This window comes from Peromyscus leucopus, chromosome 4 (genome assembly GCF_004664715.2).
Source record: "Peromyscus leucopus breed LL Stock chromosome 4, UCI_PerLeu_2.1, whole genome shotgun sequence".
Lineage (NCBI taxonomy): Eukaryota > Metazoa > Chordata > Mammalia > Rodentia > Cricetidae > Peromyscus > Peromyscus leucopus.
In genome coordinates this window covers 87,709,074-87,735,639 of record NC_051066.1, presented here as the reverse complement: position 1 = coordinate 87,735,639, position 26,566 = coordinate 87,709,074, and the positions used below count along the sequence as shown (strand labels likewise).

The window sequence follows — 26,566 nt, the reverse complement described above, 5'->3', positions numbered from 1 at the left end:
TAGGTACTTTTAAGAACCAGTCTTGAAATGATGGGGAGAGACTCCCACATTTTGCCTATTTCATTGTGTAAGGCTGTACAACTATCACTGTTCCTACTTACAGGAAGCTTTTCCACAATAGCAAAGACATTTCATTCAATTTAGGAAACATTTATCAAATAACTGTTATGAATTAAGTACTGCATTTTTGTTCAACATGCTTCTCGTGTGCTCTTTAACTTCAGCAGCCTGTAGCACCCACAAACAAGGAGGCAGTTGGGCTCCTTGTATACCCGTCTATAGACAGAGTGGTGCTGACATTGTGTCTAACCAGTGACTGTTTCCTCTGACTGTTTCCTCATGAACTCATCGAACGGGAAGAGAGGGTGCAGCCATTCCCAACCCACAGCTCATGAGGCAGTGAATAGCTATGCATGTGGCTCAACCCAAAAAGTGAACTCACTTAAAACGTCTTAAGAATTTGGGTCTTTGTTTTGTTTTGTAGCTGAACTGCACAGTTCTCAAGGGTGGCCTTTGTAGATGACAGTGTTCTGTCACAATGTCAGAAGGTTGGGCACATGTGGTAGAGCAAAGGAAGGAAAGTGAGAGGAGAAAAGATAAACAAACGATCTCAGTATCTAGAGACACCACCACCTACTGTATTTTCACTTTAAATCAAAACTACAAAGGATTTAGACTTCTCTAATGGATGTGTTTTCCCAAGCCTTTGTTGTTCAAAGTGAACCACATAGAGGCAGTCAAGGAAAACCATGGCTATGAAGTGGGAGGAATCTGGATTTGAACCTTGATGCTGCCATTTGCTGTTCAACTTTAGTATTTCTTTTTATAAAAATAGGGATAAAGACATGTATTTTGAAGGATTACTTTGAGGAGTAAAGGAGACCAGGAAAGTGACCTATGACGCTGTATTTTTTTAATCCATGAAGTGGAAGTTGGGTTGCTGACCTGGGGCTGGTGATATAAAGATGAAAAGAAAAAATATGGGCTTCTTCTCAGGAAATGTGCTTCCCCTGCTGAGGCAGATGGGCCTGCTCCCTAACATGCTGTGACCAGCAGAAGGACGGCTTTGTCTTCCCACCCAGCAGAGACCTTGCCACCAGCCCCAGGGCTCTCCAGGCTTTTTGCAGCATTCTACAGGCTATAATTGTTTTTAAAGCAATATTAAGATCTCTGGTTCTAGATAAGTTGTGTTCATGAGGGTACTATATTGGTATAGTGAACCAAAGCTGATTCCTCATAGTTTCTGCAAAGACAGATAGACAGAAGTGGTCTAACCGTGACTTCCTTAAAGACTCCCTTCAGCATCTGTTAATGGGTTTCTTCATCCCTTCTATTTCTCTGATGCTTACAGTATATGTTGGAAAGATATTTTTTTTGAAACTTCCATGGACACACGTAGTTTAATTGTGTTAAATAGTTGCACATTCACTCAAATATGTATGAATTAGAAGCTCTTTCAGACATATTCCTCCATATTATTGCCATAACTTACAGCTCACTCATCTCTAGTCATAATCCCTTTCTGTCTACCTTTCTCACTGATACTGGAATGATTATTCTAAGATGCAGCCTAGTGCCTCGATGGCCTTGCATTAGCTGCATTAGCTTTCCCTGAAAACAGATGCCAAATGATGCTAGGAATGCTGCGTTAAACAGAATTGAATTGATTACTTTGGCAAAGAATGATGATGTTTGACTTTTAATGTGGGACTTATAATCCTGAAAGCTTCTGTTTGGCTCCTGGAAAACACATCATTTGTCTAAAGGTATCTTTTCCTGCAGAAACGTCTGCTAACATTGTGATTTCGAAAAGCGAGGACCTGTAGGATGGTGTATTTAGTCCTTAGTTTTTAATAACTTCCTCTCGAGATTTCACCACTCTCCTTGCTTCATTTTTTTTCACTTACCAGGACACCATCCCCTTCCATGTTTCTACTGCTATGACATAAGTGTGGCCTCTAAGGGGTTCATATATTGGAATTATATCCCTATATTGAGGTATTAAGGGGGTAGAAACTTGGAGAGATAGCTCAGCAGTGAAGAGCCCTTATTGTTCCTACAGAGTCAGGTTCCCTTCCCAGCACTCCCAGGGTGGCTCATGTCCATCTTTAACTCCAGTTCCAGGGGATCTGACACCCTCTTCTGGCCTCTGCTCATACTGTGCACATATGGGGCACTTAGATAAGTATACACAAAGCACTTGTATCCAAAAAATAAAAATTAGTGACATCTTTAAGTAAAAGAGCATGGGAAAAGCTTCACTAGACTGTTTAGTGGAGAGGTATTTAGAGTTGGTTGAGATTAGATAATGTCAGCAGGATGGATGCTATGGATACTGGTGGCTTTATAGAGTAATGACAGGCCAGCACAAGTTCCAACTGTCCTTTGAATGTATACCATGTCACCTGTTTGTAATTGATTTATGTGGGTAACTTCTAAAGTTTGTATAAATCCAAAGCTGCTTTTCTCATAAAGAGTGTGTATTTTAACCATTTCCTTATATTGGCCTTTAAATAGCTAAGGCATTGGTGCAATTAATTACTTATCTATGCTAATGGAAAAGCCATTCAAATAAGTCTGTTAAAATGGGTTTTAGGAATCTGACCTGGTTTAGTGTCTTTTTGCTTTCTAGTTATATGGCTTTGAGCAAGTTGTTGAGTCAATATCGGTCTCAGTTTATCCTCAAGAAAGCAAGTTGATAAAAGCAGTGTGGTCTTTGGGAGGTTAGAGCAAATGTTTATGAGATTTATACATTACTTATGTCACTTTGTAGACATGGTGCTCTATATGTTGGTGTTGTCCTTGTAGAGTACTTAGTAAAATACCTGGCTCGTGGTAAGCACTGAGCAGGTATTTATTTCTGGAGAATAGCAACTTGATCATCTAAGCCAAATGCTAATGTGTCAGTTGGGATGTGCTCATGAGCATCTCCTTCATAGCTGTCAATGGAGAAAATAACGCTTATTGCCTTTCAACAAGCATCAGGACAAGTGACCTATTCCTTCTCAGAATCATCAATGACAGGCAAAGATGACATCAATATACAGATATGCAAATCAAATAGCTGCAGAACAATAAAACAAATTGTTTGCAATCTATTTCAAGCAGAGCACTGTATGGAATGCAAAAACAAATTCCTGTTTTTCTCTTTGGGAAAGCCTTTGTTTCCCAGGGAGGTAGCTCATGCCAGCAAAGGTCTCTTACATGCATTCAAATGTAGATTTTTCTCACTACCCAGGAGTGATAAAGCAGTGAACTAGAAAGTGATTGGCTTTGAAACTATGTTTTGTTAGTCACAGTTCTGAAGGCTGGGGGATATGCCCAACCACACATGGCCAGGTCAGAAAGTACCTGTGAGGATAAAAAGGATATGTCTTAGTTAGGGTTTCTATTACTTTCATAATCAAAAGTGACTTACAGAGGAAAGAGTTTATTTCACCCTACAAGTCCATCATCCATGGAGGTCAGGGTAGGAACTCAAAGCAGGAACCTGGAAGCAATAGCTGAAGCAGAGGACATGGAGGAATGCTTCTTACTGGCCTCCTTTTCATGGCTGCTCAGCCTGCTTTCTTGTCTCACCAGGACCACCCATTCATAGTTAGGTAGATCCTCCATTCATAGTTAGGTGGATCCTCCCACATCAACCATCAATCAAGAAAACGCCCCACAGGCCAATGTGGTAGAGGCATTTCTCAAATGAGGTTCCCACTTCCCAAAGTAGTGTAGTTTGTGTCAAGTGACATAAAACTCTCCAGTATAGGGAAGAAAGAGAAAGAGTCATTTTGTGGTCCCCATGGAAAGGGATGGGTAGCAAAGGTGAGTAGATATCAAGCTAAGATAAATTTGAATATATTCAGCAGGTTCTAGAAAACAAGGCTTGTACCAGGTTTGCAACTTGGCCCTGGTGGTTTGGACAGGGGAATGGTGGCCTAGAGTATGTAAGCTCTATACAGGAGGCATTCTTCTAGGTCAGCCTTCTGCTGTTTTTAGGAGTCAACTGGTCCTAAGTAAGACAAGTCCTATAGGGAGTATGAGACTATAAAACTAGAGAAACCAGAGGTGTCTTCTGGCTCTGGATGTGGGAAAGGCTTGATGTTTGCCCTGTGTTCTTTCTGTGATGGTTAGTCACATGGTATGAGAAGGGAGACATGAGAAGGGCTCTGGGAAAAAGTTGTTTATTCTTACAAGTCTAGCACTGGGAGGCAGGACATGGCATTCAAGGTCATTCCGCAGAGCACCAATACCTATCAGAAGGAGAGGAGGAGGGTGGAGAGAGACTTGGAGGGTATTTTATGTCATCAGATTTACTGAAGTTTCTATGGGCAAAGAAAGGCAGTTTAAAGTTCACTAGTTGGAGTAATTTCAGCTATAGAGGTGTCCCTAGCTACCTGGTAGCCGACCTGGGATGACAAAGCAGAGGGATGTTGCCTCCTGAGGTGTGAAGTCATTATAGAGGAGGTCTGGTTCTGGATTGTTCAGTGTGCATGTAGCAAGTATGCCTTGGAGCCTCTTAGGAACTCCAGGTCTCTCCTACTCAGATATGTTTCAAAGATGTCAAAGTACCAAAATATGAAGAAAGTATTAGGATACAAATGTTACCATTATAAAACTGCAGAAGTGATTCAAGTAAGAATGTCAAGAAAATCCAAAGAAAAGAAGCATTTGATACATCAAGATGTATCCCAGAGCTATGAGTATAACTCAGTGGTGAAGCACTTACCAAGAATGTGGGAAGCCCTGGGTTTGATCCCAACACTGAAATGAAAAAGCTGTCACTCATAACCCAGTTTGGTTAAAGCATATGTTACATAAGAAATGAGGATTGTGTTCTCTTAAAACTCAGGAACTGAAAGGAGGCAATTAGTTTAGCCCTGTTCTTCAGGAAAAAGCCCTTTCTAGCAACAGGATGATTGCATCTGAGGCCATGGTCATGTGAAAGAGGAGCTTCCGTTTACAGTCACATGAACAGTCAAAGTACCCTAACACCAGCCTCTTCTGTTTCCTTGGTGGTTTATGAGTGTTGTGAATTGGGTGGAGCTGGGTTTTGTGTTTGTTGACATTAATAGCTGAGTTTTCTTGTTGTTCTTCTTCTAAATGAGAAGCAGCCACTGCAGTGTCCAACATAGTGACAACTGGAAGATGATGCTCTTTTGTAAAAGTGAAGGCACAAACACAATATAGAGAACAGTGGCTCATTTGTTTCAGTGACTACAGGAAATAGAGCCTTCTATTTATTTTATTTTGGAAAAGCCATATTTAAGTAAACAAAAAATGAGAAAATAAAATGCTAGTTGAAAATATGCATTATTTTTACCAGGAGCAATTAGAAATCAGTATAATTACCACATTTAACAGCTGTCTTTTGTATTGTTTCTATTTTAGTATGTTGACTATAGCTAGAGAATAGGCAACAGATAAAAATGTTGACATCTTGTAAGCCCTGTTACTGGCTGGAACATCTATAGGACTGTGGGTATTTCTGTGATGAAAATCAAGTGTCCATTGTTTCATAGAATAAATGCATTCTTGACCAATTGCCTATAGAGAAAGTCCTGATGTATGTATGTTACAAAATCAGAAATTTGTTTCTTTTGAATATGTTCATTTGAGAAATAATGTATTTTTTTAGCATTCTAGCCAATGTCTCAGCACACATTAAAATAATTTTTTATGAAATATTAATACTACTCAAATTGACATTTTATGTGTGCATAAAGTAGATGATTTTCATTTGATGAAAGTCTGAAGGAAAAGATTAACTAAAGCAGAAAATAAAAACATATGAAAGAAAAAAATCACTCAGCTAGACATGTTACCTCACAATACATTCCATAAGTAATATAGGTGCTGAGTTCTCTGGTAAGAATCCACAATTCATTGCCCTGATTCTTTTCATGGATTTATTATGAGATACTCAGTGCTTAACAGAGGAACAAGACAATGCTGGGGAGATGCAGCCAGAGACACCAGCTGCCCTCACAGGCTTAGTGACCTCTAAGGGGAATGGAAAGCTGAGTCCCATTTAAACTAATGGAGAAAACACAGATGCTCGAGAGGAACTGTTTTAGTTTTTAAAGTTTTCTTGGACATTTTCAAACATATACAATGTATGTTGGTCATATCCGCCCCACTCCCCACCTCATACTCCATTCACAACCCTACCCCAATCACATCTCCTTCCTAACTTCATATCCTTGCTGTCAATTTTTATCTGTTGATTTAAGTAAATAGAAGTAGACTTATTTCTATTTTTTCATATTTTTATTGAAAAAAATATCTTTTCATACAATATATTCTGATTAAGGGTTCCCCTCCCCTAACTCCTCCCAGATCCCAACTCCTTGACTGCATTCTGGCATTACTCCTAATTATTTCTTTATTTTTCTCATCTGGAGAACTAGGACAATATTTGTAGATCCATCAGGGGCTTTTTTAATGAAGAGTTAGTACCTGATCGTGTAAAGAACTTAAAGTTGGTGCTGAGCATGGTAAGGGCTCAGTACACACGATGCCCATCATTAAGAAGAGGAAGAATGTTGTCACAATCAAAAGGAACAGCATGACACATTTTTCATGTTGCAAAAATTCAAAGCATTGCATAGTTAACAGCTCTTACAACTGAGCAATTTAATGCAAGATAGAGAAAAGAAATGGAGATAGAAATTTAGAATACAGACAGGGAGGCCCTCATAGATGAGGAAAGGAATAAAGCTGCTACGCATCTGTATCTATTTCATGTGGCAGGCACATCAGGTTGTCACAGGGTGCTTACTTAGTATAAAAGTCTGTTTCCATACTAGAGAGCAGGCCAGGAAACAGTGGACACTGAAGAATGAAACTGAGCACAATGAAGGTGGCCCCTTGTCAGCATCCCTTCACTTTGAAAATATGCAGGAGAAAGCTGGAAGGAGGGTGGGTTTACTTTGGCTTATAGTTTCAGAATTTTCAGTCCATAGGCTGCTGGCTCCACTATTTTGAGCTCTGTAGTGAGGCCAGAGTATCTATTATGGCAAGGTATGAATGGTAAAGAAGGCATTCACCCTATTGGGCAACCAGAAGCAAAAGGAGAGTCTAGGGTTCTTCTGTCTTCATCAAAAGCATACCACCAAAAACCTAAGTCCACCCCAACAGGCTTGTCATCTTAAGCATTACACCACCTCCCAGGCTGACAAGCAAGCTCTAACACATGACCACTGGGGAATTGTAGCTGGAATTTTTCTCCAGACCGCTTGGCCCACAGCACTCAGACACCATTAAACACACAGAGATTTATATTACTTATAAACTGTATGGCCATGGCAGGCTTCTTGTTATCTAGTTTTTATATCTTAAATTAACCCATTTCTACAAATCTATACTTTGCCACGTGGCTCGTGGCTTACTTCTCATGGCGGTGACAGTGGCGGCGCAGCGGCAGCAGCTGGAGCAGCTGGCAGCATCTCCTGACTCAGCCTTCTACTTCCCAGCATTCTCTCTGCTTGTCCAACTGTACTTCCTGCCTGGCTACTGGACAGTCAGCACTTTATTTATTAACCAATCAGAGCAACACATTCACAGCATACAGAACATCCCACAGCAGGGAATATTTAAGATCCCAATTCTAACATAGTCCTAAGAGACTAATATACAAATGACAACTTTACCTTAAAACACAGTAGTACTCCCTACTCATTAAAAGTCTTTCTCTTGACTTATTTTTACTTTTTTATTAGTTCTTTTAAAATTCCATACAATGTGTTTCAATAGTATTCATCCAATACTTCCCAGTTAGTGGTCTATAGAAACTCACTGGCCAACAACTCCAAAAGAGGTAACTCATTGCTGGCACTGGACTTTTTATTTGTTAGCCTCTGATGTCTAATAGGGACATTGTCACCCCAATTATAGAGTAATTCCATTTTAACAAGTATTCTCTCTCTCTCTCTCTCTCTCTCTCTCTCTCTCTGTGTGTGTGTGTGTGTGTGTGTGTGTGTGTGTGTATATAAACATACTTCCATAGTAGTAGGTTTACATATGACTTTTTTCAAAAGGTCTTTACTCTTATTTATCCCTCCCCATATTCTCTATTGCCCCCTGCTCCAATTTAACACCCTCTCCATTATTTTCCTTTAACCCTTTATACCATTGAATTCTATTTCTCCTCCCTTTAACACCCCCATGGCCCCTTACTAATATTTTGACTTCTATTAGGTATTCAAAATGAAATACACATATCAGAAGATTCAAAACTAATATTCAGAAATGAGAGACAGCATGTGACATTTGTCTTTCTGAGTCTGGGTTACCTCACTTGGAATGATTGTTTCCAGCTCCATCCATTTACCTATTAATTTCATAATTTATATTTTCTTAACAGCTAAATAATAACCCCTGTATAAATTTACATTTTTCATTTCCATTCATCAGTTTATAGATACATAGACTGTTTCCATATCCTGGCTGTTGTGACTATGATATTAAGAGATGGTGTATTTAAACTCCTGAATCATGGCACTTGTAGAAGATAAGAATTTAAATTATGGAAGATATAAATTAGTAAAAATGAGTTAACTGACCACTTAAAAGTTACTTGTTAAAAAATATAAGAAAGGAGCATATAATATCAGAGTAGAATAAGAAACCTACCAACTGCTTCCTTTTCCAGGGTTTTAAATACCTTTGAAGTAGCCAAAAGCTTCCATGCATTGGGTTTACAATTAGCAGCAGATAAAGTAAGTCAGCCTTTCTAAGATCCTGCCCTGGAGACATCATGATTATTCTGATAATAGCTTTTTGTCTTACAGATTCTGCACAAGTTATTTGTTTTATATATTGAGTTGCTATGTAATCAGGCATGCCTACATTTGTTTGTTTCTTTTTCTTTTTGCGTGTGGAATAGGAAATCAAGGAGAAATTGGATTCCAGCCACAAGAGAGATATGGAAGGCATGGGAGTTCCAGAAATCAAGTATGGGGATTCTCTCTGTTTTGTCCAGCATGTAGCCAGTGGCCTTTGGGTCACCTACAAAGCACAAGATGCCAAAACTTCCCGCCTGGGACCTCTGAAAAGAAAGGTGAAGTGTCTGAGGCTTGTCCAGGGTTGTTTGTTTTTTGTTGTTTGTTTGTTTGTTTTTTGTTTTTTTTTTACACTGAGTGGGTACAGCTAGACAGTAGAAGTGATTCTGAGTACCAGGTGGGCATGATTATGTTTTACCCATTCCTGCTCTAAAGAGTGGTTCTGTGATAGATTATACATAGTTTCTCCAGTAAATTAGGCTAATTTGGTCACTTTAGCCCCATTTTCATTTTTTTTAAGAGTACACTATTCATGATGACTGTGGAAGAACTGGAGCTTGTTTGATTCACTCTGAAACCCAGTCTCAATGACTCTTAGTAGTTCCACTATTTTGGGATTATCCACATCATCGCTCTCTTCATTTAAGTGGATAATAGAGTTATTATACTATTTTCATAAGACAGAGACTGACTAGAATGTCTATGGAGGAAATGCAATTTGCATAACAATGAGGCTACAGACACCGGTGTGCAGAGAGATGAGAACTGATGCTCTGTCCACAGATGTATCCAGACTTGAGTAGTGAATCACAGTCTGCCATATCACAAAGCTAGCTTGGATACTTGGAGCATCTTTTCATCAAAAAGTCAATTGCCATAATAGTAATTCTTTTTTATAGAAACCAGAGAATAGATGCCAAGGATATGATTTTCTTGGAAAATTCTTTCAAAATGCATGTTTGGGTAGTCAAGGAAATCCAGAATAAGTTTATAGGAAGTACTAGTCCCACCATATTGGCCTAAAGCAATAATGATCATGTTTCCAAATGATAGTTATTCTAGGATATTGGAATCACACTATGTGGTAATAGGAAGGTTTCACAGACCAAGATCCCTTGAATACAAGCCCTGCTAGCTAGAGCAGAATATGTGGACATGAAAGAAACACCTAACTTTGATCTTTATGTTATTGCCTCCACCTAGTTGCTGATCTGTAGACTAGGGAGGGAGGTTTTAGGTTGGCTCTATTGTGGTGGAGAAAGAATATAGATACAGGCTTAGCCAGTATTTCTGGGATTTCTAGGATCAAAATTCCCAAGTAGAGGTAGCTATAGACACAGCCTGAAATTCTACATTTAGTTTCTCATAGGATCCTAAGCTGTCCCTATGTGGGCTGTGTGGGCAAGACAAAAAACAAAGGAGATCACAGCTGTGATGGAGAAGCACAGGCAGAGACAGACAATATGATGGTCCTAAGGAGACAGAAGCTGGCAGTAACTGTCTCCCATGTTGTGATAGCCCCAGGAAGTACAGTAAGCTTTCAGTGAGTCCTGATAAAGTCACATTCTAAAACAGAGAGCTACACTCTTGAGAATAAGAGAAAACTGAAAACATCTGCCCAACTCCATCCTCTACAGCCTATCCCAGTCCTCCGTAGAGTATTGTAGTATCTTGACAGGCTGTTTAGATTTCTGCACATCAGCCATCATAATGCTAGAGTAGAATTTGTGAGTTTGAGACTGAGCCTCTAGATGGAAAGGGACTCTGTCCACATAGAAAGATGTTGGACTGCATTGTTGAGATTGTGTGTCTTTTCCTGCCCATAGACCCATCTAACTGCTAGAATATGTACACAGATTTGGGAGAGACCTCTTCTATATGATATTCTAGCACTTAGCTATTGAAAGGCAAACAATGCTATATTTCATAAGAGCAGGTTAAGTTTTCCCTCTAAAATGTCTAGATCTGTGTGAAATGAATAAAACCCGGGAAGGACAATCACAATAAAGAAACTGACAAACAGTCGCTCATGTTAAAAGGAGTGGCCCCTATATATTGTGAGTACCTCCATGAGGATTGTGATCTAAGGACTTGAATTATGATCAACAGGTACTTAATAACAGTATAACCAGTATTCTCAGTCCTTGTTACTTTATGGTTTGTCTGTCCAGTTTGCATATTATCTGAACAAGTAAAACCCTCAGAAGATTGGTCTCTGGGGACCAGAAAACCAGGAGCAACACAAAGTACATATAGTAGGAGTGTATTACTAAATTGCACATTGGTAATCAACACCAGGAAGGTTTGGAAAACTAATACTGCCTAAAAGCTGGGGAGTCCAATGGTTAGGCATCTTCTACAATGCTTTATCTTCCCTTTTTTTTTTTTTTTTTTTTTGGTTTTTCAAGGATGAAAAAATTTCTCTTTTTTTTTTTTGTTTGTTTATTTTTTTTGTTTTTCGAGGAGAATACAAACTTTTCCAAGCCTATATCCTACTTCTTGGGTAAATTCATTATATTAGGCTTTGGCCAAAAGAAGAAAAATATAAGAAAGAGATTTTCACATGAAATGAAAAATAAGCTTTGATTTTAAAAATCCTGACATAAAGGCCAGGCTGTGGTGGCACACGCCTTTAATCCCAGCACTCGGGAGGCAGAGCCAGGTGAGTTCGAGGCCAGCCTGGTATACAGAGTGAGATCCAGGAAAGGCGAAAAGCTACACAGAGAAACCCTGTCTCAAAAAAACCAAAAAAGTAAATAAATAAATCCTGACATACAGACTGAATTCCAGGACCCTATGTGATCCCTCATTTCCACAAGATGTTGCCATGCTCAGGAATTTAGATCAGGATTTGACCTTAACTTGAACCAAGGTCACACCTTCCCACATACCACCTGCACATACTTGAACCATGTTAAGAGGACAAGTTAACAAGCTCCAAACGTTGCTAGCTTTGCCCAAGATGTATCATGATGTCCTTGGTGATCAGTAAGTCCGAATGGTTTCTTGATAACTGGCCCAAAGATGAGTAATTATTGCCCATATAGTAAACATCCCTTGAGTACCTTTTACTTTCTAGGAGTCATTTTGATTTATATGTAAATCACCTAAACCCCCAAACAGCCCTGCAAGATAAACATAAGTTTGTAAGTAGTGACCTGGAAGCAGAGAGGTTCAGTAAGTTACCTGGAGTCACTCAGATGGCAAATGGCCAAAGAGAACTGGGGGGGGGGGGGGGGCACCTGATATGAGAGCCCATGCTCTGAAATCAGCCCCGTAAGAAACACACTCCCGCTTAATCTACATTCCCTGGCCCATCTGCTAGTTAACTAACTTTTCATAGCTGACCTTCAGTAGAGAAATTCAGTCCTGATCCCAGGAGAGAGTTTTCCTTTGAATTGTTGTTGCCCAATTTACCTATGGAGGAGAATGGTATAAAAAAAAAAAAAAAAGAGAGACTTTCCCCATCTTCAAGGGTAAGCCTGTGTTCATTTTAAAGAGAAAAAAATCCATTATAAATGTATGGTTCTCCCTTCAAATTGGCCATCCAGGCCCAGGAAATTTATTGTAGCTCATACCATGGTGGCACATAAAATTTCATTCTCATCAAACCACCAGGTTGTGGGAATAATTCACATGTCAGTAATGGGGCATATGGGCAAAATAACTTTGTTAATGTCCCGTTTTCAAAATGGACTCAGGGGAGCTTGGCTAGGGAAAAGAATAATAAGAAAACACCACAGAAAATGTTGGTGGCCCAGCTGTGGAGTAATGTGTAATCTGGACTTGTTCCCGTGCCCTGTGGGTAGGTCATACTCCATCAGGAAGGCCACATGGATGACGGATTAACACTGCAGAGGTGCCAGCGGGAGGAGTCCCAAGCTGCTCGCATCATCCGGAACACAACAGCCTTATTCAGCCAGTTTGTCAGGTACTTTGGCCCCTTCCCTTTCTCTTCCAAACCCACCTACCCATCTCCTTTTGATACTAGGAATGTTTGGGGAAAGATATTAATCACCATTAAAATTTTGTTGCCAGAGAGAGATTAGGACAGAATTTAATCTGCCACATAGATAACCTAACAGCTTCACTCACCACTCAACGTGTCTAAGGCCACACTGGTTGCCTGGGTTAATGAATAATTAATGATTAATTAGTGCAAAGAATAGCTAAGGTCTTTGCAAAATGAAAAACAAACTGTAAAAAAAGTCAGTGTTTTTTATCTTCTGTGTTCACAAACTATGGAGGGGCAAAGGGATAGAAAGAAACCGACCCAAGCCCTTCAAACTATTTAGAAAGGGTTTCTGTATCCCTCAGAATTGTTCCATTTGCTGGGGAAGCTTTGATTTACCCAACTATGGATTGGCTGTAACTGGAGAAAGTAGCTGAACTGCATAGTTGGATGGTAAACTCTTCAGCCTCATCATGTTGCCAAAACAGAATTCAGGATTCTTTTAATCAATTAGTGTGAGGAACTGGTCTTTCTGGAATCAATACAGTGATCCAAGTCATTCTTCTCTTGTAGGAAAATCTCTTTAAAGCCAAGAGGGCTTTTATGGCTGGGGGTCATCACAACATGAGGAGCTGTATTAAAGGGTCACAGAACTAGGAAGGTTGAGAACCACTGGCCTAGATGATGCCTACCTGTGTGTTCTAAAGTTCAAGAAATTGTTCCCATGGAGTAGACCTCTTAACCTTGGCTAAGTGTTAAATTTATTGAGGCAGCACTTAACACTATAATTTCCAGACTATGTCTCAATCCAACTTCCTCAAAAGTCTAGAGGTGGGAGATCCAAGAGCCAGAAATTAACAGGGTCCAGGCTGTAATCCCTGTATTAATGGCTATGGTGGGAGGATTTTGAATTCCAGGCTAGTCTGGGCTATGTAAGAGCTGCTATCTCAACAGTAATGACAAAAGCCAAATATCAGTACTTCATTGAAGCCTCTCTGATGATTCTAACATTCAGTAACAACTAAGAATCATTTCAGCAAATTTTCTTCATCTATATGGTCAAAAATAGCTTATTAATGTCAACGTACCTAAGATATGCCCTGAAAAAAGGAAGAATAAGGAATGGATGATATTTCATTTTATAAATAATAACTTTATATAAATGATCACTTTATATAAATCCATTTCGCATTCATTCCATTGGCTAGAAGTTAATCAGAGAGAAAATTGAATGCAAACATATTGTTCATGTGGTCCTGACTGGCATCCAATCCATCACCCTTGAGGTGGATGGTTTTCTTATCTGTCCTCCAGGTCTCCCAAGGTTTGGTGTTAAACTTTCTTTAATGTCAACAGCTTTAACTTCACATGCAAAACTTAACTCTGAGTGAATCAAAAATGGAAATATGAGAACTAAAACTACAAAACAGTGTTAAGACATAGGCATAAATTTTCACAACTTTGGATTAGAATATGGATTCTTAGATATGATACCAAGGCAAAAGCAACAAAGGAAAAAATAAATAAGTTGGACTTTGTTGAAATTTGTAAATAATTTCATTGCAAAGGATGCAATAAAATAAGCAAAGACAACTCACGTAAAGGAAGAAAATGTTCATAAGTCATGTATCTGATAATGGGTTTGTATCTAGGAGAAATAATAGGAACTTTCAGTGAAAGTTAAAACAACTGATTAAAATAGTTAAAGGCTCTGAATAGAAATGTCTTAAAAAGAATATATGCAAATGACCAATAAACACATTAAAAGATGTTCTGTAACTATCAGGAAAATGACAGCACAGATCACAGCAAAATATCTGCCGATACCCACTAAGATAAAACATGTTAAATAGGAAATGTAGGATGAAACTAGAATCTTCACTGCTGGTGGTAATGTAAAATGTAGGAGCCACTTTGGATGGCAGTCTAGAAGTGTCTTTGTAAGGTTAAATATAAGAGTTACTGTAGGACCCATCAATTCAACTCCTAGATATATGCATAAGAAAAATGAAAACATATGAACAAAAATATCCATAAGTACTCAAAGCAGTGCTATTTATAATAGCTCCAATACAGAAATAACCCAAATGTTCATCAGTTTGCAAACAGATACATAAAATGTGTCATATCAATAAAATAGAATAAGGAACTACCAATGCATCTCATCACATAGTACATTACCTATGCCTTTTGTTCTAGGTGAACAAAAGCATGTTAAGTGAAAAAAGCCACCCACTGTGTAGTCTCATTATAGGAACTGAATGGGCAAATCTATATACCCAGGAAGGAGATAAATGGTTAATGATAGCTAGAGGATGAAGGGTTGGGGGTGGGGAAGAGAGCTAATGAAAGAGTTCTGAAATGGTTTACGATTTGCATAACTGTGAAGATGCTAAACATCATTAAGCCACTGAATTCTATCCTTTAAATGTGTGCTTGTATGAGATGTGAATTAATATTTCAATAAAACTGTTATTACATGGTTAATGAAGGTTATAAGCCTGACAATGGGAAAATTATTTTTAAACAGCTTATTGAGGCAGAGTGTATGTATATGTGTGTATATATATAATTTGCTCTCATCAGTATATAATTCAGTGAGTATTTCCATTTCCTTATAGTCTCTAATGCCCACTGAAGTTTGGTCCAGTTGCCACTCACAGACCTGTTTTGTCTCAATTTAAAACATTAAGTGGATTAAATAAGATATATTATCTTTTAAATCTGCCTTTTTTGCTCAGTATTGCATTTTTGAGGTTCATTCGTATTGTCTTTTAAAATCTGATGAACAGTATCTACATTCTTATATGTATGTATTAAGTACACATGTGTGTACATAGACTTACCTATAGAGAAATGAATACATATTATATATTCATCAGTAGAACCATGAATTATTTCCATTTTTATCATTTTATAAGTAATGCTTCTAGAGATATTAATGTAGAAGTTTTTAGATGTGTAGAAGTGTGTGTGTGCGTGTGTATGTGTGTGTGTGTGTGTGTGTGTAATATGTCATATGTATGCAGATAGACACTTCTGCATATTCTCCTGTGAAGCCCAGAAGTCAATATCAAGTGTCTTCTGTTGCCCCCCTCCTTACTTTTGGAGACAGAATCTCTCACTGAACATGGAACTTGCTAATTTGCTCGACTGACTTGTCTCTGCTCCCACCACCCAGTGTTTGCCAGCACTCACGATGACTGGTTTTTGCATAGGTCCTGGGAATCCAAATTCAAGTCCTCTTTTTTGTAGACCAAGCACTTTACTCACAGAGTCATATCCCCAGTCCCCACTTTTAGCCATTTCTAGGTGTTCCTCTCAGTGGCTTTGCATGAATTTCTACTGTTGGGTAGCCATTCCCACTCAAAGCCATAGCACACTGTATCCTTGTGCCAATTTAATAGTCATCCCCATTCTCCTTTCAATGTATGTATTTTACTTTTCTAAGTACTTCATATAAGTGAAATTACATAACCTTAGCCCTTCTTACATGGTTTATTTCACATAGCAAAATGATTTTAATGTTTGATTCATTTATCAGAATTTCTATCCTTTCCAAAGATGATAAGCATTCTATTGAATGAATATACCATATTTTGTTTGGCCTTTCATCCATCAGGTGAAATTTGAATATATCCACTGTTTTGTTGTTGTTGTTGTTGTTGTTGTTGTTGTCTCTCTCTCTCTCTCTCTCTCTCTCTCTCTCTCTCTCTCTCTCTCTCTCTCTCTCTCTCTCTCTCTGCTGGTATTAAGCTCAGGGCCTTGCACGTGCCGGGTAACAGCTCTACCATCTGAGCTATATCTTCAGACCTTTTTAATTACCCGGAGATAGCATCTTTATGTATTGCCCAGGATGACCTTGATCTCCTGATCCTCATAACTCAGCCTCCATAGTGTTTAAATTTCAGGCACACATTGAGATGTGGGACATGTTTAACTTGGAGGAAACTAAAAAGAACTGTTTCCCAAGGGGGCATATGTCATTTATAGTCCCTTCATAAGTGAATGAAGTTCCATTTTCCCTACATCCTTGCCTATATTTACTGTTATCTGATGTTTTGATTGTAGCCATTATGTAGGTGAGGTGGGATGGTGTGGATTTGCATTTCCAGAATGAATAATGGTATCAAAACATCTTTTCATGTATTTTGTGGCCATTCATACATCTTCTTTAATGCAGTGTAATCAAATGTGTTTGCCTCTTAAAAATTAAGTCATTTGTCTTCTAATTGAGATTTCTAAGTTCAGTGAACCTGCTAGTACAAGTCATTTACCAAGTTTATGATTTATTATATCCTAATCTGGTTTTTTCTTCTCATTTTCTTTTTAATTTTTTAAATTTTTTATTTATTTTATGGATCCAAATGTTTTTCCTGCGTGTATATCTGTGCACCACATACATGCCTGGTACCTGTGAATGCCAAAAGAAGACACTGAATCCCTTGGGACTGGAGTTACAGATAGTTGTGAGCTGTTATGTTAGTGCTAAGAATCAAACCTGGGTACTCTGGAAGAGCAGCCAGTGCCCTTAACCATTGAGCCATCTTTCCAGCCCTTCTCGTTTTCTTAATAGTGGCTGGGGAGGTGGCTCAGTGAATACGGTGCTTGCTGTATGAGCATGAGGACCTAAGTTCACATCCCCAGCAGCCACACAAAATCTGGGTGTGGCAGTGAACATCTGTAACCCTAGCACTGTAGTGTGGGGAGAGAGTGCAGAGACTGAAGGGTCCTGAGGGCTCACTGGGCAGCCAGTCTAAGCTAAACAGTGAACTTCAGGTTCTATAAAAAGGCTCTGTCTTAGAAAATGAAGTGAAAAGTGATTGAGGGGAAAAAAATGTCAGCCTTTTGACTCCACACATTTCTACTCAAGTGGACTCACACACACCCACTCACAAACACACACATGAACATACACATACACTACATAAGAAAGAAGAAAGAAAAAGAGAGAGAAAAAACCTGGCCCTAGTGATATGCCTGTAATCCCAACATTCAGGAGGCTGAACCAGGAAGACCAGGAGTTTAAGGCCAGCCTTGGCTACACAGTGAGGTGTAAAGAATGTCTGATTGCTCCATACAATTTGCTTGAAAGACTACCTTTCCCCATTAAATGGCCTTGGCACCTTTGTTAAAAGTCACATGAGTCTAACCACAGGTGAACTTGTAATATCAGCACTGGGGAGGTAGAGATGCTCAGAGTCCCCAGGCAGACCCACCTAATTGGCAAGCCCCAGTGAGAGACCCTATCTTAAATTCTTAAATGAAGTGGACCTTTCCTGAGGTATAATAGCCAAGGCTGGCCTCTGGCTGCTACATTCACTTGCACATGCAATCACGTGTACACACACACACACCGCCCCCGAAAAACACACATACACATACACAGAGAAGTCGAATGACCACAAACTCAAGAGTTTACTATTGATCTCTTAGTTGTTTCATTGACCCACATGCCTATTAATATTTTAAAACACTGCCTGGGTTAATTCAAACTTGTTGAAATCATGTAGCATGGGTCCTTCAATTTTTGAAATACATCTAATGCCATTCTGCTTTCTTGTGTGAATGTTAGGGTGATTTTGTCAATTTCTATAAATAAATTATATAGAACCCTGCTGGGATAGTTTTAGAAACTGCATTTAATCTGTAGATTAGGTTTGGAAGGCTTGCTGCTTTAGTAACATTTAGTAGTTGCGCAAACACGGAAGAAATTGAGGTTGTCAGTCTATGTATAGTCTTGGAGTTCTTTGGTGCAACTCATTCCTATGTGTTTGTGTCTTTTTATTACTATTGTATGGGAAATTTGTATTTTAAATTTCAGTTCAGTTTATTTTTATAGATACATCATTATTAAAATATTAATCATGTATCCAGAAATGTCTTTGGAATTGTTTTTTTAATTCTAGGGGCTTTGCTTTACTGTAGAATTTAACAGTTTTCTCCATAAAAGATCAGGTATTGAATGAAGAGAGTATTTTTTTTTCCTTTCTAGTAGGAATGCTCTTTATTCCTCCCCACTCCTCCTCCTTGTACTGGTTAGAACATCCAGTACAGTGTGTAATGATGACACTGTGAGCAGATATTCTTGTTTTATTTCTAATATTAGGAGGGAAATGTCGAGGTGTTTTTCCCCCATTAAGCTCAGTGTTTTCTGCAGGTTCTTTGAAAATGTCCTTTACCAAGCCAGCTGTTTCTATAAATTCACTATGGTTTTTGTCTTGAATGAGTGTTAGATTTTTGTCGAATATTTTTTCTTTGCTTTGTGTTCTGGTCCTTTATTAATAAGGACTTGCAGTGACTGAGGATAAGGTATTGACATTTCTAACTGCTACAGGATTTTGTCTTCTGACTGGAAGCTCTATGATTTTCTTCACATGTTCTGATCATTGTTGTCCAGTGTTTGTTTTTCTGATATGTACATTGCCTTGAGAAGTTGACTCTTTAGAAATTATAAATTATTTTCTCTTCTCTATAAATGCCTTTTCACTTGACTTTGTAGAGTCCCTCGGTACCACACATACAAAGCATAGAACAGGTTAAACTTCTTCACTCCCACGCTGTCACCTTATTGGTGACTTTGACTCTCAGTCTTTTGGAGATTGCATCTATTTGATTTTTTTTTCTTCAAATCAAATCCGGCAATTGTTCTTTTTATTAGTGTGTTTAATGCAGTTATGTTTAGTAATTAGATGTTTATATTTATAATTGTCATTTTGCTGTTTTTGTTTCTCTCTTTTGTTCCATCTTTTACTACCTTCTTTGAGGTTAAATATATATTTCTAGAATATTGTTTAGTTTGGGGAAATTTTCTTTATTTTTGTTTTCAGTGAGTTTCCTTTTCTTTCTTTTTTTTTTTTTTTTCTTCGAGACAGGGTTTCTCTGTATAGCTTTGCGCCTTTTCCTGGAACTCCCTTGGTAGCCCAGGCTGGCCTCGAACTCACAGAGATCCACCTGGCTCTGCCTCCCGAGTGCTGGGATTAAAGGTGTGCGACACCATCGCCCGGCGAGTTTCCTTTTCTTAATAATATCAATGTGTATTTAACTTGAAACAACCTGTTTCAAATTCACGCTAACTTAAGTAAAGCAACCTTATTCCAATATTGCTCTACTCTCTCCCTCCTCCTTTATGGTAACATTGCCATGGTGATGTCTCCATCTGTTAGAAGCATAGCAGTACAGTTTTATAATGATTGTTTTACACAATGGTTTGTTGAATCAATTAGCAGACCAAAACAGAACATCATATTTAAATGCTTCTTTCATTATGCCTTCTCACCTTTCTCCCTGTTTCCTCTACCTACTGTTTGGAGTCATTAACTTCCTGAGGACTTCATTTACCATTTCTTGTCTAACATTCACTGATGGGTCTATGTTTGGCTGCAAAATGCATTTGAAATTCAGGCAGTTTACAGTTCAATCTTAGAGTTTATTTTATAGCTTCTTGAGGCCCCACATTCACCCAGATATGCATAGATGACATGGACCCTTGGCTTGCCCTGCCCTATTGAAAGTCTTTGCCCTAAAGCTGACTGAAAAGTATCCCTAAGCTAAAAGACAGTAGACTCACACTGTTCTTACAGAGGTTTGTTTATAAAAACAAAGAAACAAAAACACCACTTTCCAATTTGATATTCATATATATAATATATAATATATATATATATACATAATACACATATATAGCCAGTTTTCAGAATCCTAAATTTTATTTAATTTTGTCAAGTTTTTGTATACAGTGGGTTTACTGAGCTCCCTTCTTCCACTCTTCTAGATTCTTTACCCTCAATGGCTCTTGTTTCTCCCATCAACATAGGATCTTTTAGAATAAAGAACGACTAATGACAAATCCGTGCAGCAGAAGTGACAAATTTGCAACACTTGGGGACTGAAAAGTAATTTGGAAACAGATTCTTGTCTTAAGTCTCCTCTGAGAAGGCAACAGTATGCAGGAGCCTTCTAAGAAGGCAAATCTAGATTATGAAATAGGAACAGAGCAAGAGAGAGCTGTAAAGAAAGGAAGTTAAAATTCCATTGTGTTTTTTCTTCACCCTCTATACAGTTGCTAAGAACTGTGCAGGAGGACAAATGAACAAAGTGCTAGAGACTCCCACAAATATGCACAAAGCAAAGACTGTGACAGTAGCCCTTTAAGTTTGGGATTAAGAAGGAGCGAAAGCCAAGAGGAGTAGACACTGAAGCTAAGAAGGATGATGTTGAGAGCCTAGAAAGGGAGGTATGGGCAAAGGGAGGGAATCCAGGGGTAAAAGGATCCAAAAGTTGAAAACAGAGAGCAAAGATGACATTAATACTTAGATGACAGAAAGCAAGTGTGTGCACACATGCAAATACATAACCATCTACAGATGTGTCAGAAGACACTTGGAGAGAGGAAGAACATGAGGGAGAGAGAGAAGACAAGATGGTGTAGATGGAGAGACCCCCCCCCAAACTCCTCCAGCCTTGTGTTTAATGTATTCTAAGAAGGTATCACAGATTGAAAGAACAGTATTGTGTGTTAATACCTTTGTTATTGTTTTTTCAAGTGTGTTTATTTAAAGAGAAAGTGTAACAGACAGGGGTAAATGGAAAGGAACCATCTGCTGCAGATAGAAACTGACATCCTAGTAATCCCAGTCGACATTCCTTCTTTAGATTACACAGAAATCATCATTAGACACTCAGTGAAGACCTGTTTGGTGCTGAGTGCTGAGCATAGCAATACAACAGGATAAATTGTAAGTTGCCAAAAGGAATCATGTTCCCTTGTTTATGACACAGCTTTAAATGGATACAAATATTGTCTCCCACTGCTGCGTTGCTGGGTACACTTCATCTTGTCATCTTATGGTTGTTGGGGCAATGGCTACCCCAGCAAGTAGGTCACTGTCCCCAGTATGGGGCTGGAAGGAATAAGGACCCAGTAGACCTTAGTCGGTACCCTGCTGGTGCCTGATGCTTGAGCACTGTCATCTTATGTTTTTTAGTGGAAACAATCGCACAGCTGCCCCTGTCACCTTGCCAATAGAAGAGGTCCTGCAGACCCTACAGGACTTGATTGCCTACTTCCAGCTGCCAGAGGAGGAGATGCAACATGAAGACAAGCAGAATAAGCTCCGTTCTCTCAAAAACAGACAGAATCTTTTCAAGGAAGAGGTAAGTCAAGAGAGATTGATCGATTGATTGGTTGATTGATTGATTGACTTTGCATTCAGAGATGAAATATGCCTATGGCTGCAGCTTAACTCTGTCTGTAGGCATACACATATTTGTGAGCAGACTCAAGAATAAGAAGCTTCCCGGAAGCTGGGGAAAAAAAGAGGATTTACTGGGGATTGATATTCCCTGAAACCACCAGTGGTATATTATTAGTGATGGCTGGCCCATTCAGACTGTTTAGGAGTTGATGCTTCATTTCGTATTTGTGTCCAGAATCCACAAACAATAAATCAGCTTGCTATAGCATGTCATTGGTTATGACCCAAAATTTTTTGGATATGTCAGAATTACCTAGGAAACCAGTTTGAAAAAAATGCAAATGCTTTTATATTCCATCACAACAGAAGTATCTGGGAAGCAGGTTTGAAGAATACAGATGATGATTTATCTGTTATTAGACAGTAGACATCTGAGTCACTAGGGTAGGGACTGATTGTGAAGGAAACATTAAATAGCAGTGTGGTGTCTTGAGACTCAACCTATTCTAGCCCCATTCCTGCCTTCAGGTGACCTTAGATAAGTCATGGTCTTCTCTGAACTCGGGTGTGATGATCTGGGGCTACTAGACTGTGTGGTGGACCTCCCCAGCACTCCGTGTCTGTAGATTCATCCCAAGTTATTGATGTGGGATGTACAACAATTGCTGTCCAGTCTTCAGATCTTAGCAGAGTAGGAATTGGAGGTCCTCTGAGTGTGCTTTTAGACTATTGAAAGAACATTCACCATCCCCCCTGCCTACACATTAGTAATAACTAGGCACAGATGTTCTTGTGGGGTGCCATCATCTTGTAAGAATGCTGGGAAGGTAGTTGAAAATGCTCTTTAGGTTTGTTGTCTCTAAACCCCACCTAGGGGTAAGGAAAGTGAACATGGCTTTCTTGTGCAAATGAGTGAATTTCTCCTTTTATTAAAAATACATCTTTTTGTTCATACAATATATTCATAGTTACCCCTCCCCAAATTCCTCCCAGATCCTCCCCACACACCCCACCCAAATCCACACCCTTTCTTTGTCAGTCTCATTAGAAAACAAAAAAGCCACTAAAAAAAAAAAAAGAAAAACAGAATAGGACAAAATAAAGAGAAACACACACACACACACACACACACACACACACCCTTAAAAAAGAAGTACAAGAAATGCACACAGCTGCAGAGACACACAAACTCACAGGCACCGAAATCCCATAAAAACGCAAAGTCAGAAACCATAAAATGAATGAGATTTCTTGAATTTGAGGCTTAGGAGGGAAGTCGGTACTACCCCAGAGCAGTTTCTGCCTGGGTCGGAATCACTTCCCATCAAACTGAAGGGAAGTTTGTGTGGGTTTCATTCACACGGTCTTCCTTGCTGTGTCCTTGGACTGAGTTAAGCACAGCACATGGGGACAAACCTGTCACAAGAGACTGCTGATGCTGACTCACTACACAAATGGATGTTATTTAGGTCTACGAGGCACTAAAAAAAAAGTGTATTTTGTTTTTAAGAAGACAAAACTCTGCTGGCACCGTGAAAATCTGTTGCCATATAAGTACCATCAGTTTTAGGAGGTGATAGACATAGGAAAAAAATGAACTAAGGGATCCACAGTGCCCTTTTTTTTTTTTTTTTTTTTTTTTTTTGGTCAAGAATGCTGATCTCTTTCTCAACTCTCCTCAGGGAATGTTGGCCCTGGTGTTGAATTGCATTGATCGCTTAAATATCTACAATAGCGTAGCACACTTTGCAGGGATCGTAAGGGAAGAGAATGGCATGGCCTGGAAAGAAATCCTGAACCTGCTGTACAAATTGCTAGGTAAGTACACATGCAGCGCCTCCCCCCAGGGGATATGTGCAAAGCTGTAAGGGTTATCAACTTGAAACTTAGAAGTCCTTGGAGGCCATATGTTAAATGTTCTATTCTAACCTGATGATTCGTTGTTAACTGGTAGCTTATTGTACTGTCCAAATGAGAGCTAGAAGTTGTCAGCTGTGGTAGTCAAGTTTGTATGCCAAGGTATGTAGCCAGTCTACATAGCAGAAGTGCCTGTGAGAGAGGAAGTGAGTGATAGATTTTAATTCCCCTAAATGTAGGAATGTGGATGTCTCAAAGGCCCAGACTGGGTAAGATGGCCTTTTGGAGCCTTTTCAGAGCTAACCTTATGAATCACTCAAGAGCTTTCCCAGTTCTTACCCCATCATTATGCCCTTTAACCTACATGATCAATATTTTCTCCCTCGGTTTCAGCTGCTCTCATTCGTGGAAACAGAAACAATTGTGCTCAATTCTCCAATAACCTTGATTGGTTAATTAGTAAATTGGACAGACTAGAATCTTCCTCAGGTAAGAATTAAAAACAACAACAAGAAAAATTTAACTGTGGAAGAATAATTTTTGTCCCTTTTGTAGAAGTGAAAACAGAATTGACTCATTTTCATCTGGTGATCAATAGTCCTCAGTTCAACAACAACAAGAGAAGGGATGCTCAATGCTTCCTGACAAGGCCATGCCTTTATTTAAGGGACTCTGACTTGGATTTCTTTAATCCTTCTCTTTTACCTAACATTTCATTCTGTGCCTTTGCCTTTACTCCATGGTGCTTCCCACACCCCCACCCTCCTGTTCCACTGTTCTCTGGATACTTAGAATGAATCCCCCTTTCCATGTCAGCTTAGCAGAATTAAAGGATGACCTTAAATTTAAGAATAAATAATCCTCACCCACCCACCCCCAATGGTCTTTCGTATCACATCTACAGCCCTTTCTGATGACTCTCAGAGAATTGAGCATTATGGTCATCATCAGTAAGTAACCACCCACAAGGCTGAGCAGTTCACTTCTGAGATGAGCCCACACGGCGGATGTGTGCTCCCTATGCGAAGCTGCAGTGTTTTGATGCTTTTCTTACAGTCTAGAGGTGGCAGGTGCTTGAGGAAACCAGCCAAGGAATGGTCCCCCAAGGACCTCTGTCCTGCTCACATCATTTTAAGCTTCTCTTCTCTCTGGTACATTCTTTTGTTAGTGAAATTATATTCCTGGGCACATTAAGTACACCTTGATTGTGTAAAACCAAATTAAGGAATTTTTAAAAATAAAACCAGTGAAGCTCTTGGCCAGCTACTTCCCTTGGATGCTCATCATGATGTTAACCTTGTATGTGCCATGATACAGTAATATTAGTTTACCTTAGGGTCTCAAACTGCACATAGAAACCCATCCACTGTGCCAATGAAGTCAAATAGTCTGTTTCTCAAGCTCATACTTTATTAGCTACATTAGGACATCAAAAATAACCTCTTAGTTCTGTTCTTAGAAAAACACTTACTCTGAGGCTAAAGTCAGAATAGTTTTAAGTTGCGTGCATGATCTTTATAATCTGTATGTAAATTGGGTAACCGCTTACATAGCTGTATTTAAATGAAGTACTGTCTGGTTTGGTCAATTTAAGGATCCCACTTTTCAGCTGCTTTCCTCTATTTGACAAAGAGCATGTTACAGTCTAGGAAAAGGAGGATTAAGTTAGTGTTGAATTAAACTCACCTCTAAATTACAGGCTACGTGTCTTTGGGCCTCCTGGAATCTACCAAAAATGATTACCCCTCTCTTTTGGCTGGGAAGGTTTAGTAGAATCAACAAACTATGGTACTCTGGCCCCTTAGGATGCTCCTTTTACTCTTGGGTTTCTGAGTTTGGCCTGTTCTGCAGCTTGCTGAATGGCCAAATGATTGTCATGACATCCATGCAGGTATCTTGGAAGTCTTGCACTGCATCTTGATTGAAAGCCCAGAAGCCTTAAACCTGATAGCAGAGGGCCACATCAAGTCCATCATCTCCCTGCTGGATAAGCATGGGCGGAATCACAAGGTGGGTAAGGAAGGGGGCCACTCCTGACGGTTTATTTTTCCTGCCTTTTCTTTCCCTCACACTAATATCCATTCTGTGTTGTTGAAAGCATGATGTGCAAAACCTTGCTGGTTTTGACAAAAGCTTTGGGAAACTGGGATTCTGAAAAATCTACAGACTCATTCCAAGACAGACAGCCTCACTGAATCTTAACACACATCTCACTGTGGGGCCAGTTGAATAAGACTGGCTCTCACTCTAGGAGCTATAAGCTTAGCAATAATTTTATTGGATGTGTGGGGTATAGCTGAGCTATACTGAGAAGGTGAAGTTTAGTTCCCAGCTCGCTCCTACCATCATTTTGTGGGAAGGGAACTATATTTTGCGATGTGCTTCAGTCCAGGAAAAGGAGCCCCTGCAGCACTGACCACATGATATGCAACAGCCTGAGGAAGCAGAAAAGCTATGGTCCTTAACATCTGTGAAATTGCTTGGCAAAGAAGAAAAATATGTGGGGTTTGTAATTGCTTTCTCAGACATGGTAAATCAAAAGCAAGCGTGAGGCTTGAGACTGCATCTAGCTTCTGTACATTCCAACATATTCCTCCCTGTCCACAAAATGTAGTAAGAATTACTAATAAGCATAGAAGAAATGTATGTCTTGAGCCACAATCTAGCGCTGCAGACAGAGAAGCCACAAAAAGGAGGATTTCCCTGGTTTTGTTACATTGGGACCTTGCTACAGTGATTCCACATAAAGCACTTTAAAGGTAGCCCAGTTTCTTTATAACTTCCTA

The 26,566-nt window shown here is 39.2% G+C and overlaps 1 protein-coding gene across 1 annotated transcript in view; it reads left to right on the top strand.

The window, feature by feature from the left end:
• Ryr3 (ryanodine receptor 3) overlaps positions 1-26,566 on the top strand; it is a gene marked incomplete at its 5' end in the record, with an annotated part of 626,824 nt that overhangs the window by 159,988 nt on the left and 440,270 nt on the right. The window contains 6 exon segments of the mRNA XM_037205092.1: positions 8,879-9,052; positions 12,584-12,705; positions 21,714-21,882; positions 23,606-23,741; positions 24,174-24,269; positions 25,672-25,790. Of these exon segments, the coding sequence (XP_037060987.1) occupies positions 8,879-9,052; positions 12,584-12,705; positions 21,714-21,882; positions 23,606-23,741; positions 24,174-24,269; positions 25,672-25,790 (816 nt within the window).